The sequence below is a fragment of the Cavia porcellus genome, unplaced genomic scaffold (genome assembly GCF_034190915.1).
Source record: "Cavia porcellus strain 051 isolate PalLab524CR breed Dunkin Hartley unplaced genomic scaffold, mCavPor4.1 scaffold_1, whole genome shotgun sequence".
In the NCBI taxonomy this organism is placed as follows: Eukaryota; Metazoa; Chordata; class Mammalia; order Rodentia; family Caviidae; genus Cavia; species Cavia porcellus.
In genome coordinates, this window is record NW_026947484.1 from 179,147,749 (window position 1) to 179,165,445 (window position 17,697).

Here is a 17,697-nt window from a genome sequence, read left to right on the forward strand (position 1 = left end):
TGGATGTCTTTCCATTCCTTCAAGAGACTTTTACCGTGTGGCTGTTATGTACCAGATCTTTGCTGATTTGAGGCTTTAGCAGTAGCTGACACACCTTGATCTGGTGAGGAAATCCTAATAACCAATTTTAGACCACTGTAATACTAGCTCATGTAAGCAGTCTTTATGGCATCTGAAACAGAAAGCCAAGAACTGTACCTAAGAAGGAATCCAGGAGACCAGGTTGTGGTGACACAGGCCTGTAATCCCAGCACCCTAGAGGAAGAGGCAAGAAAATCACAAGTTTGTGGCTAGGCTGGGCTACTTCGTGAAATCCTGTTGGCAAAACAAACAGTCTGAGAAATGACGTTTAAGCGGTCTGCTTCTGTAGTTTTGGAGGGCTTGTCTCATTACCTGTCACTTGCTCCTTTTCAGCACAGAGACACTCCGGCAGGAGTTGGAAAGAGAGAAAATGATGAAAAGACTGTTGATGACGGAACTGTGAAACTCTCCTCTCATCGCCTGGAGGATGGCATGGTGCCTTCTGTCCGTTTCCTTTCTTCGGGCTTTGTGTGCTCACTTTAGCACAACACACAGATGTCACGTGCTCTGTTTGCCCAGGTCTCCATGGTTAGTGGAAGCCAACTGCTGGCTCAACTATTAAAGGGAAAGTTACTTTAGTCTCCTGAGCATTAGAGATTTTTTCACTGCTCAGTGTCATTGAGACAAGATTTGATAAGTCTAGGAAAAGAAAGAGGGGAAAACAGGGAATCCTGTTCAAAAGTACCTGTGTGTACCTGTTAGGAGCCGCAGGGGTTAATATGCCACAGACTACTTTGCTAACAATCTGAACCATGTGATTTTGTATGACTGAAACTTGCACCAAGTTTTGACTGATTGTTAAGCATCATTTTTACTGCTGGTTTTTCATTTACACTGATAAATACATGGGTCTTCTAAAGTCCTTTATTTTTATTCAGACACGAGTAGAAACACTAAAAAAAAAAAAAGGAAAAGTTACATATCTCTATGACTTAAAGAACTTCAGCTTAACCTGAAATATAATTTAATGTGTGACCTTGTTGGATATGATATTATCCAAGATAAACAGAATCTGTCTTTGATCCCAAAGTAGGGGATACCAGCTTCAATTGTTTAAAAATCTTTACAGGGTTAAGATAATTCAGTATCAAAAAGATTCGTTTGGGTGTTCCATCAAAGAAAATTGTTTCTACAGTTGGTTAGTTTATGTCTGTTGATAGAACCTTGACCAGAGGAAACTCTTTTTATATAGTTTCAAGAAATGCGTTTTTAAATTTTTATTATGCACTTGATTAACTTTACAAGACTAAAGGAACTCCCAGCCACAAACTAGCCCTCTAAATTATTTCCCTAGATTTTTCAATGAATACGCACACATTTTACAAAGCTATGATCAGTGTGTACATTCCATTTTGTCATATTCTCCACTTAACACTTATTTCCTTATCAATCATCCTACTCTCACCAATCTAAATGTCTTTATAACCATATAACACGCTTAACATCTTTTCTCCCCATTATTAGCAAGTTGAGTCATATTCAATTTTTCACTCTTATAAATAGTGCTGCTATGAATGTCTTTGTAAAAAAAAAAAAAACCCTTGGGAATATCTCCAAAGAGGGATTACAAGGTCAAAGAGCATGAAATATTTTATAACTCTTATTTTATATTGCCAGATAGCTTTTTAGAAAGATCCAATCTCTGGGTTGGAGGACCGTAGAGGTCATTGAATTTACCTTTCCCCTCCCCTTCTGAATGCTTGAATCCCCTCTACAATTTATGATGCCACCAGCAATGTGTAAGAGTTTTTATTTACCAATAGCTCTGCCAGTATTGGGTTTTGCCATTCTTATTTATTTTTGCTAGTTTAATAGATGTGTATAGTTGTTATTGTAAAGTCGTTTTATTTCATTAATTACTAGCAAGCCGGAGTACCTTTCCATGTGATGATTTACTGGATGTATCTCCCTGTGTGTGAACTGTCCATCTGTTTCTTATGATCACTTGTTAAACGGAATTGAGCTCGTATATTTGTACCCGAACTGTATTTTTATGTTGGATTGTATAGTTTGCTCTCCTGTCCCTATCCTTACAACTGAATGGTGCCAATAATTTGATACTAATGACTATAAAAAAGTAACGCCTCCTTTACTAGCATTGTTGTAAATGAGGGTTATAAGAGAATATTCATGTAACTGAGGAGTAACCCTTTAAGTGCTGACTCTTTAAAATTTTCATATTTTTTGGAGGGAACTCTTTCTAAAATGTACTATATTACATGCTTCCCTGCCTTAGTAAACACAGTATACTGGAGAGTATTTAACTTTTTCTTGGTGAGTCATGGTCATCATAATCGTCAACCCTTTAGTACCCTGGTATGGTACAGTGATGTTGCCAGGAGCTATCAAAATGCATAGGGCTTGGCTTAGCCTTTTGCAGGCTATTACAATCTTCTCATTGCTGGATTTTTTTTTTTTTTTTTTTTTTTTTACTGCTCTGTGCTCTATCAGTGGAGCTATTTGAGGCAAATGTAGCCTTTTACACTGGTGACCCCCAGCTGTACTTTTAAAATGGCTTTAGCTGGTGACCCCCAGCTGCACTTCTAAAATGGCTTTAGCTGTTCTTTGTCTTGTGGACATGACACAAAGTGTGTTCTTGTACATCATGGGGTTGTCACCTCTTGCCAATCCAGAGCCTCTTTCTCTTCTGGACTGCTTTTTGAGGCATCTGCTCTTTATCTCCTGCTCTCTGATGGCAGCCTTCAGGACACAGCTGAAGATTTCCTGGGACACCAAGTGTTTCATGTGTGTTAGGTCTGCTTTGCTTCCAAGGAGGAATGCATGGGCTTTTTGGCTGCTGTTTCCGGGAGGCTGAGTCTCCTGCTTCTTCCCCACGTCCCCTTGGGTTGCAGGTGTTTCTGAAGATTGATGTCACTGGAAATCTGACCACAACAGACCAGCTGTTACTGTATATGAAAACCCAGTATGTTTGGCAGCACACCTCTACCCAGTAAAATCCAGAGGATTCCATCGTTTCAGCAGTTGTCCTGGTTATTTGCCTACTTAAATGTATGATGGGTGCTTGGCATTTTGACCTGAGAAGATGAAATTGTATCAAGTGGATTCATAGAGGCTGAAAGGAATTATGTAATTGCTTCACCTTTTTATGTACTAAAACCAAAACAATAGCACCGTAAGGTCTCCCAACACACCTGCTGGGCTCAGGGGGAAACCCTTAGGTTCGGTGTGCTAACGTAATCATTCCACAATCAGGGCTGGCACAGACTCCCGGTGGGCACGGTGGGTTACTGCAAGGCCTGGGAATCCTCAGTCCACAGGGTTTACAGACTGTGGGCTCACAGATCATTAGGTGTGAAGAGTTTGGAAAGAAAACTCCGGAACGTTCAGGAAATCCCACTGGGGTGCATCCAGGATTTTGTATTTCCAAAATAGCACAGAAATATTCTAATATCACTGTTATCTTTCTTTCACCATCTCAAAGATCACAGCTTTTTAAAATATTCAAATAAAAATCACCATTTTGACCATTTTAAAGTGTGTAACTCTTTTCCAGTGTATTCGCAACACTGTGCAGACATCTCCACTGACTAATTCCACTGCTGTCCTTAACCTTGGCAACTACTAATCTATTTTCTGTCTATGTGTACATTTCATATAAATGGAATCATACCATGTGTGGTCTTCTGTGATTCACTTCTTTCACTTAATGTTTTCAAGATCCATTTGTGTTGCAGCATATACCAGAACTTCATTCCTTTTTTCAAGGGCTGAAACCTCGTCTTGTGTATCCACTCATCAGTTGACAGAGGTTTGAGTTGCTCCTACTTTTTAGGTATTACGAAGAATACTGCTTTGAACATTCAAGTGCAAATTTTTGTATGAACGTATGTTTTCAATTCTCTTGGAATCGTCAGATCATGGGTCGACTGTATGTAACTTTCTGAGGAACTGCCAAGATCACAGCTTTTATTTTTCATGAAATCCAAAGTACAAAATTACATATACGGCTTAGTCAGAGCCATGGGCACATACGTTACTGGACAGAAACTGAAATGCAGCACTGATATGGAGAAGTTTGAACTCCAGAAAAAAATCTTTGTTTTTAAAAGACAAACGATTTTGACGAGAATAGAAAATAAAAATGTTGTCTTTCTCTTAAAAATGAAAATGACATCAAACTTTGATTCATCTCTAACTTCTTTGCATGGCTGACTCTTCAGCGAGGAACCTCAGAATGTTCAGGCAAAGTTCTGCCTCAGAAAGTGTGCACAAAAGGGAGAATCACAATAGATGTTTGCCATTCACCAGGTTCACATTAGTGAGGTGCACAGGATCCTCACAGACCTGACATGTAACCAAGGAAAATGTGTGCTGAGGGTCCTTTATAATTTCTGTGTGTGTGTTTTGCTAAGGTTTGAACCCCAGCTCTGACATATGTTAGATCAGCACACTGCCACTGAGCTATACTCCTACCTCTACTGTGGGTGTTTTCAGGACTTAAATTCAGTAAGAAAACACAAAGAAGAAGAAAACCCTAAAAGACAGTTTAAATGGGGGCAGTGAGGATCTCATGAAATTGTAGGAATCACTTCTATAGGGAATTGGAAGCATGAATAAGTTTTAAGGCCCAGGTGACTCATCCAGGCTTTGTGCAGCCTATAAATGCTATGAGCGCTCTCCCTAGAAAAGTCCACGCATCACATTATTCTAGTGCCTTCATGGGGGCCTCACACCATCCTTGAGCCTTCTGTGGTCTCCTTTGAGTCCATGGAGTCCAGGTCCTTGAACATGAGGAGATAATCAAAATCCACAAATACCATGTTAGGATATGATTACAAACCCTGCTACAATACATGCAAGTGCGTCTACACACACACACACAGACACCCACACACAGATAAGCCATACACTTTTATCAGACCAATTTACCAGGAGATAAGTGACCTAGTTTGTATTTACTTTGTACTTACCTTCACCACTCTTGTAATAATTGAAATGAAATGAATAAAAAAGAAAATAATAAGTAATAGCTTCAATTCTAAACTAGAGATTCAGCATGGAAATTGATAGAAATCTGATACTTCTTTTTTTTTTTTAAAGTTAACTATTGATCCACTTAAAATTGATTATCTTCCTTGGTGAAGAAAAAAAAAGGAATTTCATTTTTCAAAGAAAGAATTGTGGGGTTTTTGAACAATTACACATAAATTTTTTTAATGTATTAAATTGCCTTTTAGGTTTATTTTAGATTTTTATGTAGTGCCAAGCTATGCTCTTTGGGAAGGAGTCTTATTTTTGTTTGTTCTCTTTTTCAGTACTGGGGATGGAATCCCAGGTTTTTACACTGAGTTATATCACCAGCACTTTTTAATTTTTTATTTTGAGGCAGATCTTGCTAAATTACCCGGCTAGGCTTAAACTTGCCATCTGCCTGCCTCAGCTTCTGAGAGCGCTGGGATTACAGGCATGTACCACTATGCCTGGCTGGGTTTTTTTTTTTTTTTTTTTTTAAGAATTGTAATTTTCCTTGCCTCTTCCAAACACAATATATCTGCTTTATTTCATGCAACAACTAGTATGTTGGAGGATCTAGTGAAGCTCAAGCTTTCATGAATTCCACTTTGCTTCAGCTGTCAAGATTAACTTATTTGAACTCCATTTGGACAAGGGACAGTTAGCTGCTATCTGATGGCAAACACCTGACCTTTGGGTCTCCTGGGACATCTTCCTGCTCCAACAGCAGTCCTCCTGTCTCCCGGAAAACTGGGCTAGAAAAAGTTGAGGTCACTAGTTTCCCCTGGGGGTGTTAATGTTTTATAATTCTGTGCACATTCATTCATGCCTTGAATGCTTTTGGCCTTTATTATCTCAGTTTTCAATGTATCATGGAGATTATTGATCATGGACAACTACCACCCTGAAGTAGTCTGATTTCTACACTTACATTTGGAATCTCTATGCTTTTGGGGGGGGGCCCTCGATAATTATTTTCTTTGCTTGTGAAATAAAACAAAAACAAAATCAGGTTCAAAATATTGGCTGACCAGGCGTGGTAGCACATGCCTGTAATCCTTGCATTCAGGAGGCTGAGGCAGGAGGATACGGAGTGAGTCCAGGCCAGCCTGCAAGACCTTGTCTGAAAGCACAAAACAAAAATAAAATGCTGGTTGTACAATATCAACATGAAATTTCCCTAACAGAAAGCAGCTTAGCAGTTTGAATGTATTAGCATCCTGACAACCATCATCATAAGAGAACTCCAGGGAACTTGTATACACCAAGTGCTTGGTGTGAATACATGGATGGCTGAATAAATAAAGTAAATTGTAAGTGGCATCAGACATGGTATGGGCACATTAGGGCCCAGTCGTGCTTGCTGAGGGGAAACAATAAACCAGTTTCCTAGTATCAAGAGATATAGGCACCAGTGACTTTGGTTGAGTATACGCTCCAGGAACTGGGTTCTGGTTTCTTCTCTGCCTCTGCCCACCTCCATTTGCCCACTGTAGTGGGATTCTGGGATTTCTGTTTCCCTTAGTGAAGATTGCAGGAAATAAGGGGTCTGGTAAGTTCCTTTATGTAAACCAGATCATAGGAACAAAGAGGAGGAGGTGACAATTCTGATTAGGCGAATTTAGGGTCACTCCCCAGAGGAGAGCCTTTGAAATGGAAACGTGCTTTGAGCCCCAGATATTTTGGGCAAAAACCTAATCCTGCTCGTTGAGGGTCTGGAGTGGGGCTTGAGCTAAGTGATGCTAACAAAGTCCTAGGCGATATTGCTAGGGGCCCACCCCGGAGCAGCAAGGGACCGGGAGGCCGAACTGCACAGGTGGGAGACTGCAGGAGAACTACGAGGCGAGGACCAATCCCGACGCTGGAAGGGAAGCAGCCGGGAAGGCGGGGGCGGCGGGAGCTGGAGCCGCCGGGAGCGAGCGCGGGGGAGCTGCGGGGCCGGGGCGCGGATGCGCAGAGCGAGCCGGGGCGGGCGGCTCCGCGGCTGCGCGGGCGCGAGCTGGCAAAGGCGACGGCGGCTGGGTCCCGGCCGCGCCCGCGGCGCCCCGCTGCGGCCCGAGGGGCCCGGCTGCGGGATCCGTGCGCAGCGATGGCGCGGCCGCGCCGGCCGTGCCCGGGCCCCCGGGCGCCGCTGTTCCCGCTGCTGCTGCTGCTGCTGGCGGGGCTCCACGCCGGCACCGCCAGCCCCGCGGACGACGGCTCGGGCCCGGGGGGCCGGGGGCCCCGGGGCCGGGCGCGGGGGGACGCGGGCGCCGACGAGGCGGTGCCACGCCACGACTCCTCCTACGGCACCTTCGCGGGAGAGTTCTACGACCTGCGCTACCTGTCCGAGGAGGGTGAGGCTGCGGGAGGCCGGGCGGCTGCGGGAGGGGAGACCGCGGGGTGGGGACCGAGGCGGGACGCGCGGGCTTGGAGAGGCTCGGTTGGTGAGGGTGCCGGTGGAGGCAGCTCGCACCCCCGCCGGCGTGGAGGAAGGGCTAGAAGAGCTGTAGGCGCCTGCAGCCCGCTCTCCACGTGGGGAGGCCGAGGCAGGAGGTGGAGGTGGTCCCCCCCAAGTCCTGCGAGGCGAAGCCGTGCCCAAGGTGTGCAGAACCCAGCCCCCACCCCATCCCCAGTTCCCAGCGTGTGGCTTGCAGCCTTTCTGCCACCATCTGGCCCGGGGTGTGAGAGACTAGGGCAGCGCGTAGAAAAAGAAACCCGTTTACAGAGAGGTGACCTACATTTGCAACGACTAGCGCCCCATCTTAGCGGTCTGTTGGTGCTCACTGCCCAGGCACCAGAGCTGGGGCACATCTCCCTTCCCACTCTCAGCCCACTTCTTCTGTGTCACCACACACACAGGATGGGCCCCTGGTGTGAGCCACCATTGCCGGGCCCGTGTGGGTCCAGCTGCCTGGGGATTGTCAGCCACCAACCTCCCTATCCGTGTGGCTGCTTCAGTGAACACAAAAGTCAAATGGATTCAGTCCAGAAGGGATGGACTCTCACGCCTTACTTCTGTAACTTTAAAACGTAATGATTTCCCTTTTCTTCTGCTAAGTGGATATACAGGAATCAGCCTGGAGTTTGAAATGTTGATACCTGACCCTGGGTTCTACTCTGCTTTTTCGTAGCAGTGTAATTTCATGGTCCCAAATAACTGTTTGAGCTCCATTCGATTCACATTCCAAGTCGTGGGAAATAGAAAAAGGAAAGACTACTTCATAAGATTACTCAGAAGTTTCATGTAACAGTTCTACTTACTTCAATATGTGGTCACACATAGGTATAAAGGAAGCTGGAAACAGAACTCTTAGCTGAGACATGCACAGCCAATTAAAAGTTGGAATTATTAGAATAAAAGCTTTGGGAAAATGTATTGGTTAGGAGCAGGCTGAACTCGTGAAACAGAGACTCCAACATACAGATCTTATATGTTATGTAAGATCTTTTTCTCTCAGCTAAGAGTCTGGCTGGTCCAGGCTAATGAGGCAGCTTTGTTGCACGTGGTCATTCAGGGATCCTAGTGCCTCCCTTCTTGTTCTTCCACCATCCCCCTCAGGCTTCGTCCTCATCTGGGCAGCAGAAGTCCAGGTTGCTCGTTTGACCTTGTTCAAGAGTGTGGAAAGGACAGAGAGAAGTTTAGGGTAAGCAGTTACCTTTCAGGCTGGCTGTACAGTCATGCTGTTCACATCATCTGGCAGAAACCAAAGCGCCTGGCCCGGGTTCGGGGGAGGCTGCGAAGTGTAGTGTTCTTGCTGGGCAGCCATGTGCTTAGGAAGAAGGGATAAGTGAGGTGTGGAGGTTGGAGGACAACCAAAAGCACAGTGTGTCACATTGGAAGAGGAAAAATATTCCAAAATCTTTTATCTGTATTTTATCTTATTTTACTTTATTGTCTGTTTTGAGACAGGGTCTCACTATGTGGTTCAGGCTGGCCTTGAACTCACCATGTAGCCCAGGCTGGCCTTGAACCCACAGCAATCCTCCTGCCTCAGCCTTCTGGGTGCTGGAATTACAGGCATGTGCTACCACGCCTGATCCAGAACTTGTTTTTGAAAGTATCTAGTTCATCTTTATTATGCTCATGGGCTGGGTTAGTTAAATGTGACATGTGAGAGTTTATATTCTATTTTTTTTTTTTTTATCGGTACTGAGGATTGAACTCACGACCGCCTGCTTGCAAGGCAGGTGCTTATGCTGCTGAGCTAAATCCCCAACCCTGAGAGTTTGTATTCTGATTGGCATGTATATCTAACAGATGAAGAAAAAAGCTCAGATTCTGTTTGTTAGTTTGCATGTACAGAGAGAATGAACTAATGATTGTATAGTGCAGACAGTTTTGTTAACTTAGCCACCAGGGATAGCTTTGTAGAATCAGGCTGGGAAGGCAAATAGACTGGTGGGATGGGAGAGGGAAGACACTTAGGTGAGGTGACCACAAGCTATGATTTGTGTGCTCACCCTGCCTGTCCATTCTGCATGTGCAGTGGGCTTAGCCCCACCTCTAACCAGTCCTGTTGGTAGTTTCTCTGTCTGTCTGTCTGTCTGTCTGTCTGTCTGTCATACCGGAGACTGAACCCAGGGTCTTCATCTCCAGCGCTTTTTCATTTTGAGATAAGGTCTTGCTAAGCCATTGAATTACCCAAGGTGGGTTTGAACTTTCAGTCTTCCTGCCTCAGCTTCCCAGAGGGCTGGGATTTTAGGCATACGCCACCATGCCCAGTTTTAAAGACCTGCGATAGTTTCCCCCTGCTCCCCAGAAGAAGCTTTAGCTTTAGACCAGAGTTTCTTTCTGGTCTAACTCCCCTGCAGTACCATTTCTCACCCTCCTTCCCTACCCTGGGCTTGCATCTCTGTTCTTCCTTTGCCCTCTCCTGTTTCACTTTCTTTCAGCTCCTACTACCAGCTGATGAGTCCTGGCAGGGATGGCTGTGGGATGCCTCTTAGGGCAGAACCTCTGCTAGATTATGTGGGTATGACTTTCCCAAGATCCTTAAAAATCCTCAGTGAAGCTAAGTGTGCACATCTGCAATCCCAGGGATCGGAGGCTGAGGCACGGCCATCCTTGGCTACAGAAGGAGTTCAGAATTATGTGTCAGTTTCCTACTATCTTGGGTTTGAAATTCTGTATCTTTGTGTTTTTTTTTTCTCTTTAAAATAAAAAGCAAACAAAAAACCAGCAACAATAATAAAACCCAGAAATCCTCAGTGAAGCATCCTGGGATGGGGTTAGATGGGGCTTTCCAGACAGGGAGACGCAGAACCTAGAGAGAGTGTCCCGGGATAAAGGGAAAGAGTCAGGAAGTGACACTTCATGGGGAGGGCTGACGATGGACTCAGGAGAGGAGGCCTGGAGCAGATTCAGCGCTGAAGGGAGCGGTGGATGAGAACCATCAGTCCAGTTCTCCTCGAGTGACCGAAATACCGGCTTCCTCTATACGGGGTTTCTTCTTTTCAGGTTCTCAGTAGCTGGGAAACTAAGTTTTGTGAAATTTTGGTTTTATTTGATTTTGCTTTTGTGGTGCTGGGGATTGAACACAGGGCCTGCTAGACAAGTGCCCTACCCAGCCCCAGCCTGGGTATTTAATGAAGAGCTGGATGATCATATGAAACCAGAAAAGGAGAGTTAGATAATCAGAATAGGGGGAGAGACAGGGATTCCCATGAGACTTAAGGAGAGCTTACTGACCTTTACTTGTCCTGTCCCGAGATTCTTTTTCAGTATCCAGATTGTTCAAGACGACGCCCAAATGCAGTGACTATCCATTGGCTGATTCCATGTCTCTGATCACCCCTCTACCCCCAACACACACACAATGTGTTCACTTTTCTCTGTTTCTTTCTTTCGTGCTGGAGCTGTCCACTGTTCATGTATACTACTCATACTGATAGTCTGAGCTCAAATGCACCCTCTTCCACAGAGCCATCCCCGATTTTCTCCTTCCCCTGCCCTGTGCCACTAGACAAGGTGTTCTCCCCCAGCACACTGTTGAGTCCTGCCAGGACCTTTCTGTTCTCTGTACTCAGGAGTTTGGATAGGATCTTAGTGCTTAAATATTGTTATTTATATCCCTTTCTCTTGAGGTTCTCAGCCCAGAATGTAAAACAGATTACCATTTGGTTATTGCCAAATAATATCCTGAGGGTTCTCTGAAAACAAAAACTAAACTGACTGTTGGCTTATCTTTGTACTATATCTTCCATGAATCTAGCTCTCTGGAGCTAACTTTTCATAAGTGCCAGACAGTATTTTCAGGTACTTTGTCCACATTAATCCTCATGACATCCCTGTGAGTTAGATACTACTATTACCACCACTTTAGAGTTAAGGGAACTGACACACAGAAAATTCAAATATTGTTGCTAAAGGAACAGGGCTAGAAAGTAGCAGAGAACTGTGTGCATTTGTTGATTGATTTTATGGATTGTGGTAGTAAATGAAATTGGAGGAGTGGAAGTAGGTATTTTTATGGACAAACTTGAGGAATTTGGAATCGATGTGGTAGGGAGTTAGGACCTACAAGTTCTAAGTAGCACAGTGCTACTGCAAAAGCTGCAATCACACGAATGTGGAACTGCATATGTATGTCTTGGTTACTTTTCTCTCACTGCTGAGACAAAATACCTGATGCCCATAATTAAGGAAGGAAAGGTTTATTTAGCTTATGGTTTGTAGTGGTTTAAGTCCATACTCAGCTGGCTCCAAGGAATAGTGACACATGGCAGGGCAACAGTTCATGGTACTGGAAAACAATAAAAGCAACAAGAGCAAAAACAGAAGCATGGAGTGAAAATGTTTTCTTCCCCTTATATTGTATGTAGGCCACACCCACTTGGGTGTAGCCCTCACACCCATAATCCCAGCATTGGACCATGAATCAATCACAAACTCTAGAAGACTGCCCCCATGATTGCATGAGGCTTTGGGGCGACATCTAGACACAAACTGTAACAACATACATTATTCTTTGATGTTTGGCATTTTCATTTCATTATAAGGCTGTGATTAGTTGAAACAGTGATTAAGTCAGTCCAGAAAGACACTGATGTGATAGTTTGCAGAGATGAAGCTGATGGTGTGGTCAGATGATTTCTGGTTAAAACTTGAAGGAATCAATATCAAATTAATAACTGAAGGCTATGATTCAAGTAATTAATTAGAAGCAATAAATAGCAAACCAGAATCTATTAACCACTCAGTAGAGTATACAAAGCAGGCTCAGGGGATTGCAGGGCAGGAATAGTGTCTGTGAATTAAGTGAGAATGGAAACCACAAAACTATGTTGAGAACCACAATAGTCAACCAAGAAAATTACTACCTTCTCATGTTACAGAAATATCTGATGGGAGGAAATGATAAGAGAGAAGAAATCAGGGGAAGAAAATAATGAAAAACTAATTTTAAAAACAGAGAGGCTATAGAAAAGTTTATAGTCTATGTAAAAAGAAGGAAGGAGAAAGTTTTTTTAAACCCCAAGCCAATATTATTTTTCACTCCGATTTTTATTTTAGAGGGAAAAAATAGCATCAGAATAGAAAATGCAATGGAAGGGACAAGCCAAATAAAAAAGTGATGAAGAATGGGAGACTAGACAGAGCTAAGGGAAAGAATGTCTATGCATCTGTGTGGTTCATCCATAGACTGAGGAAGTCAGGTCAGTGTGGGGGAGGCAGTGAAGAGGAGTGGGGTGAGGACCAGGAAAGGCCTTTAAGCAGTGAAGTGACAGGGTCAGATTTCGGGTTTAGAAAGATGGCACATAGACCTGGAATATAGTTCAGTGGTAAAACCGGCGTATGTACAGGGACCTGAGTTCCATTACCAATACTGCACACAAAAAAAAGAATAAATAAAATAAAATTTAAAAAGCAGTGTGTAGGGAAAGGGAGGGAACCAGATGTGAGGATCAAATGGTGGGCTGGGGCAGGAAGAACAGGAAGTGATGACTGAGTAGAGGGACCAGGCTGGAGAAGGACTAAGATTTTGGGATTAGGAGACGGGGTGAGTAGTAGGATTGTGCCCTGAGACAGCAGACTTGGGAGGAAGAGAATTAAGGTAGTGAAGGGAACTTGCTACTGGACATCTGGGGTTGATTTGCTTGTGGAATATCCAGCTGGAATCCTCTCGAGACAGATGGCTTAATTGGTGGGCTTTAACACGGATATAAATAAAGAGGAAAGGCTGAAAATTAGGAAGGTGAGTAACAATAAATCTGAAGAAACTAGTGGGAAACATAATCAAATAATAACGACATAGCCTAATTAATGAAATAGAAACCAAATACTCAGTAAAAATAAGAAAGGGAAAAGTGATTCTTTAAAAATATAAGAGTTAAGTATATTAGGGTTCAGCAAAGAAATGCAATGAATAGATTTATTTAAGGGCTGGTTCAAATGATTGGCAAGTCCAAAACCTGCAGGCCAGCAAGCTGAAAACCCAAGGATGAGCCATGTTACAGCTCAGATCCAAAAGCGGCTGCTACTCTTTTGCTGAAAGAGAAAGAGGAAGAGGAAGAGAAAGAGAAAGTTACTCCTTCCGTTCTTTTCAGGTCTTTGACTGATTGGGTCCAATCTGTATAACTCAAAGTCCACCAGTGTAAATGTTGACCTCCTCAAAACACGCTCAGAGCAGTCTGACCACAGATGTGAGCAGATGGGTCCAAGCCAAATGAACACGTAAAATTAACCATCAGAATATGTTCTGATAAGAAATACAAAAAGAGAAGACGAATAATATTAGTAGATACTACAGGGATTAAAAAGCTTATTAGGTTGTAATTGTAATGATAAAAATAGAGATAACCTGATTTAAAGTGGGGAGAGGATTCTGAAAAGACATTTTTCCAAAGATGTGGAAGTGGCCAAGGGATGCATGAAAATATGCTCAAGATCCCTGACCGTTAGGAAAATGCATGCAAATTCAGATCATGAAGGGCTGGGAGTATAGCTCAGTTGGGAAGCACTAGCTTAGTTAGCATGTGTGAGGGTCTGGATTTGATCCCAATTCACAAAGAAAAAAATCATAATGATGTACCCCATCCTACCTACTAGGATGGCTAGAATTTTTTTAAAAAAGGAAATAGCAAATGTTAGTGAAGATATGGAGAAATTAGACCTGTCATACATTGTTGATAAGGATATAAAATGTTGCAGCTGTTCTGGAGAATAATTTGGCAGTTCCTCAAAAAAGTTAAATACAGGGTTGGTATGTGATGCAGCAGTTCTATTCCAGGAGAGTTGAAAACATATGTTCACCGAAAAACTTTCACATAGCAGCATTATTTATAATAGCAAAAAATGGAAACAACCCAAATATCTATGAACTGATGAATGAATAAACAAATATTGTCTATTCATTGAGTATTGTTCAGCCGTCCAAAGGATTGAAGCTCTGATACATGGATGAAGTAAAAAATTAATTATGCTTCCTGGAAGAAACCAGACACAAAAGGCCATATTATTCTGTTAACATGAAATGTACAAAATAGCAAATTCATATGTTAACCTTATGGGGAAATGTAATTCAATTCCCATTCAATTTCGTTTACAACCAGAGTCATGGAAAGAGTTGTTTGTGAACCGAGGTACCACGTAAGTGAGTGTAAAGGAATAGTTGCACGTCTTTGGAGTGGAGGGTAATGTCTTAGACAAGACCCTAAAAAGTACCACTAAAAGAAGAAAAATTCCTAGCACATCAAATTTAAAGATTTGAATCCAAGAAAAAAGAAAACCCTAGACAAAAAAAGAAATAAACACAAACTAAATTGGTGATTGACTAGGGGAAAAAACTGCAACATCTGAAGCCAACAGTTTTCTTAAATTCTTAAATACGTAAATTTCTTGCGTTCTCATGAAAAGAGCCGAAACCCAAGTAACAAATTGAACCAAAAGGCTGGAAATACACATTACAGAAGGGAAAACGCAGATGTTTAATTGACATACAAGAAATGCTGACTCTACCGTCGTTCAGGGAAACCCAAATTAATATTTGGGGATGATCATACTGAGTGTAGTTCTGGATGTGGGGAAACTGGGACAGTCACACACTACTGATGGCACTATAAACTGGGCTGTTGCACTGAACACCGCCCTCATTCACCTTGGTGGAATTGAAGATGTGATCCATCAGTTTGTTTCGTCGGTTTGTTAAAACAAAACCTCTTGAATATGCCTTCAGGAAACAGAGATAAGGACGTTCATCTCCTCCTTGTTTGACAAAGTAAACATAGGAAACCAAAATGGCTTAATCTGGAAGGATATTTTAAGAAAATTGATTATAAGGTAGCAAGAGGCATTATGGTAACCATTGTTGATCACCTTGTATTGTTTTTACATCATATACTATGACCATCCTTTGTTTTGACTGACTGTATTTTGTTTTGTCACATTTGGTTTTATTCTCTTCCAAAAAAAAAAAGTAATAAGAACTGTGGGAGTAATAAAACCCAAAATGTGTAATTGTTATTGTAAAAAAGAGAGGAAAAGAAAGTGCTCTAAAGGATACAACTGCATGTATGTTTAAGTGTGTAAGATAGATAACCATATTACTAAGTTTTTGTTGGATCATTGAATACAACTGTTTGTAGTCTCTCTGTTTGAATGTCCACTTTGTATGCTTTAATTCTGTAACTTGAACAACTATTTCTAAGATGACAATATGTAATCTATTAACTAGTGATTTCTTACTGTTTATTTTTTGAAATTCTGTATTACTTGTACTCTTTTTCTGTTTTGTTTTTTTTTCTCTTTAAATAAATTTTTTTTAAAAAATTGATTATATGCACACCAGGTAATAGTATTCAGCCAGGAGTACTACCAGGTCTTAGATTTACTTAGGTAGGTAGATTTCAAAAGGAAAATAGTAGAGAAAATGAGGTTTATTGTACCACGTCATTTATGCAGATTTAATAACATACGTAAACACTTTTTGAGAATGCGTGTATAAAAAGCGTAGACGGTAAATATTTAAGTTGGGTCAGGCTCTTGCTAGTCGACTCTGTTTGGGCAAGGCTGGACCTGTGCATGCCCATGTGCTGTCTTATGCAGTGCACCTGTGACCAGTGTAGCACGGTAGGTCCATTGGCTGCATGAGAAATTGTGCCTACAACCTGGACTTTAGATACACATTCTGCTGCTGGCAGTTTTGGTAACTACCTTACCTTGTAATTCAAGAGTTTCAGGACGGTGGTGTTGTGAGTACGAAGGGCTTTTTACAACGTGAACAGGGAGAATCCCATACTCCATGGAGGTGAGAACCTTTCCTTCAATCACACATTGTCTTATTTCTGTTATTACTAATGTATTAAGTTTATACCATAAAATACTGTTTTTTTAAGGTGATGTGCCTGTCAGAGTGGTTTTGTTTTTTTTTTTTTTTGTTTTTGTTTTTTTTTTTTTTTTTTTTTTTTTGTACTGAGGATTAAACCCAGAGCCTCATGTGTGCTAGGCAAGTATTCTACCATTGAGCCACATCCAAAACCCTTATTTGAGACAGGCTCTTGGCTAAGGTTGCCCAGGCTGCACCTGAGCTTGCAGTCCTCCTGCCTCACCCTCCCAGGTAGCTGGGATTACAGGCACACACTACCACATCCGCTAGCAAAAGAAGGCTTTGAGGTAATTTACCACTGGAAATGTGTAGTGCACGTGAAACAGAATAATGAATATTAAACAGTGTTATTCTCTAGCCTTCCAAGTGATACCTGCTAATGAGCTACAGTCTTGGAAAGTACATTGTATATTTGAGCATTTAATCCAGTCTGTCAGTCAAATTCCAGTTAGAAAGACAGAAATTATCCTAGCTATGTACAGGGATGAGCAGCCCTGGGAATTTTTATAAGAAGAATTTGAGGGACGAAAGAGACCAAGGCAGCAGGAAACAGCTTCCACCGCCGGGGCTGAAGTTGCAAAGTGGAAGGCTCGGGGTGGTAAACCCGCAAGCGTGGAAAAGGGGCCTCCATGGTTGTGACTGCTGTTGGAGAGCAGCTCTGTGCAGCTGCAGGCCCTTTGAGCAGCAGGGTGAGGCTGCTTTTGAGTCTTCCAAAAAGCTGGGAACTTAAAGCAACTTCCACTGTAAGGATGAAGCAGTCACTGAGCATTTAAATATTGGGATGGCAATCTAACGGGAAGGAACAGTCTTTCCTACCTCCTCCTGTCTCCCTTGAGTGCCTTCTATTGGCATCGCCTCAGCAGTTGGCAAAGGAGGAGGACTTTACAAGTACTCAGCGTCTGGAAGGTTGGGGTATAGCCAGGAGACAAGAACATAGATACTGGCACACTGTACAAACTTATTTCATACCAAATTTTGAGGGATCATTTAAGTTCAGGAAAAATTGTAAAGGTGCTCTCCTTTATTCTAACACCAAATCCCACAAGTGTACTGCAACTTATTTCTGTCCCTAAAGACCCAGAGGTAGTGCAAACCCCACAGTTAAAGGGGTTAGCCAGCAGTAACACTCTCTATGCTTCAACCAGCTATAAACGCAGGGGCTTCCTTCCACTCCTGTTCCACAGTTTGCCAGACTGTCTTGTGCAACTCAGGAAAGCACCATGCTTACAACTGTAGTGTTGGTACTGTGGAATACAGCTCCGGACCAGCTAATGAAGAGAAACATAGGGTGAGGTCTGGCAGGATCCCAAATGCAGTTTCTGTGCTCTCCTGTGGA

At 42.6% G+C, this 17,697-nt stretch overlaps 2 protein-coding genes across 6 annotated transcripts in view; both read left to right on the top strand.

Annotated features, from left to right (window-relative positions):
* Epb41l4b (erythrocyte membrane protein band 4.1 like 4B) overlaps nucleotides 1–3,569 on the top strand; it is a 131,044-nt gene extending 127,475 nt beyond the window's left edge. For all 5 annotated transcript variants that reach the window (XM_063261074.1, XM_063261086.1, XM_063261102.1 and 2 more), the window contains one exon: nucleotides 415–3,569. In XM_063261074.1, the coding sequence (XP_063117144.1) occupies nucleotides 415–484 (70 nt within the window). In that variant the 3' untranslated portion in view covers nucleotides 485–3,569. The remainder of the gene's footprint in view (nucleotides 1–414) is intronic.
* A 2,374-nt stretch (nucleotides 3,570–5,943) lies between these two features.
* The window catches only part of Frrs1l (ferric chelate reductase 1 like), a 28,225-nt gene continuing 16,471 nt past the window's right edge, over nucleotides 5,944–17,697 (top strand). Inside the window, 3 exon segments of the mRNA XM_063254461.1 lie at nucleotides 5,944–5,964; nucleotides 6,826–7,083; nucleotides 7,085–7,391. Coding sequence (XP_063110531.1) covers nucleotides 5,944–5,964; nucleotides 6,826–7,083; nucleotides 7,085–7,391 — 586 coding nt within the window.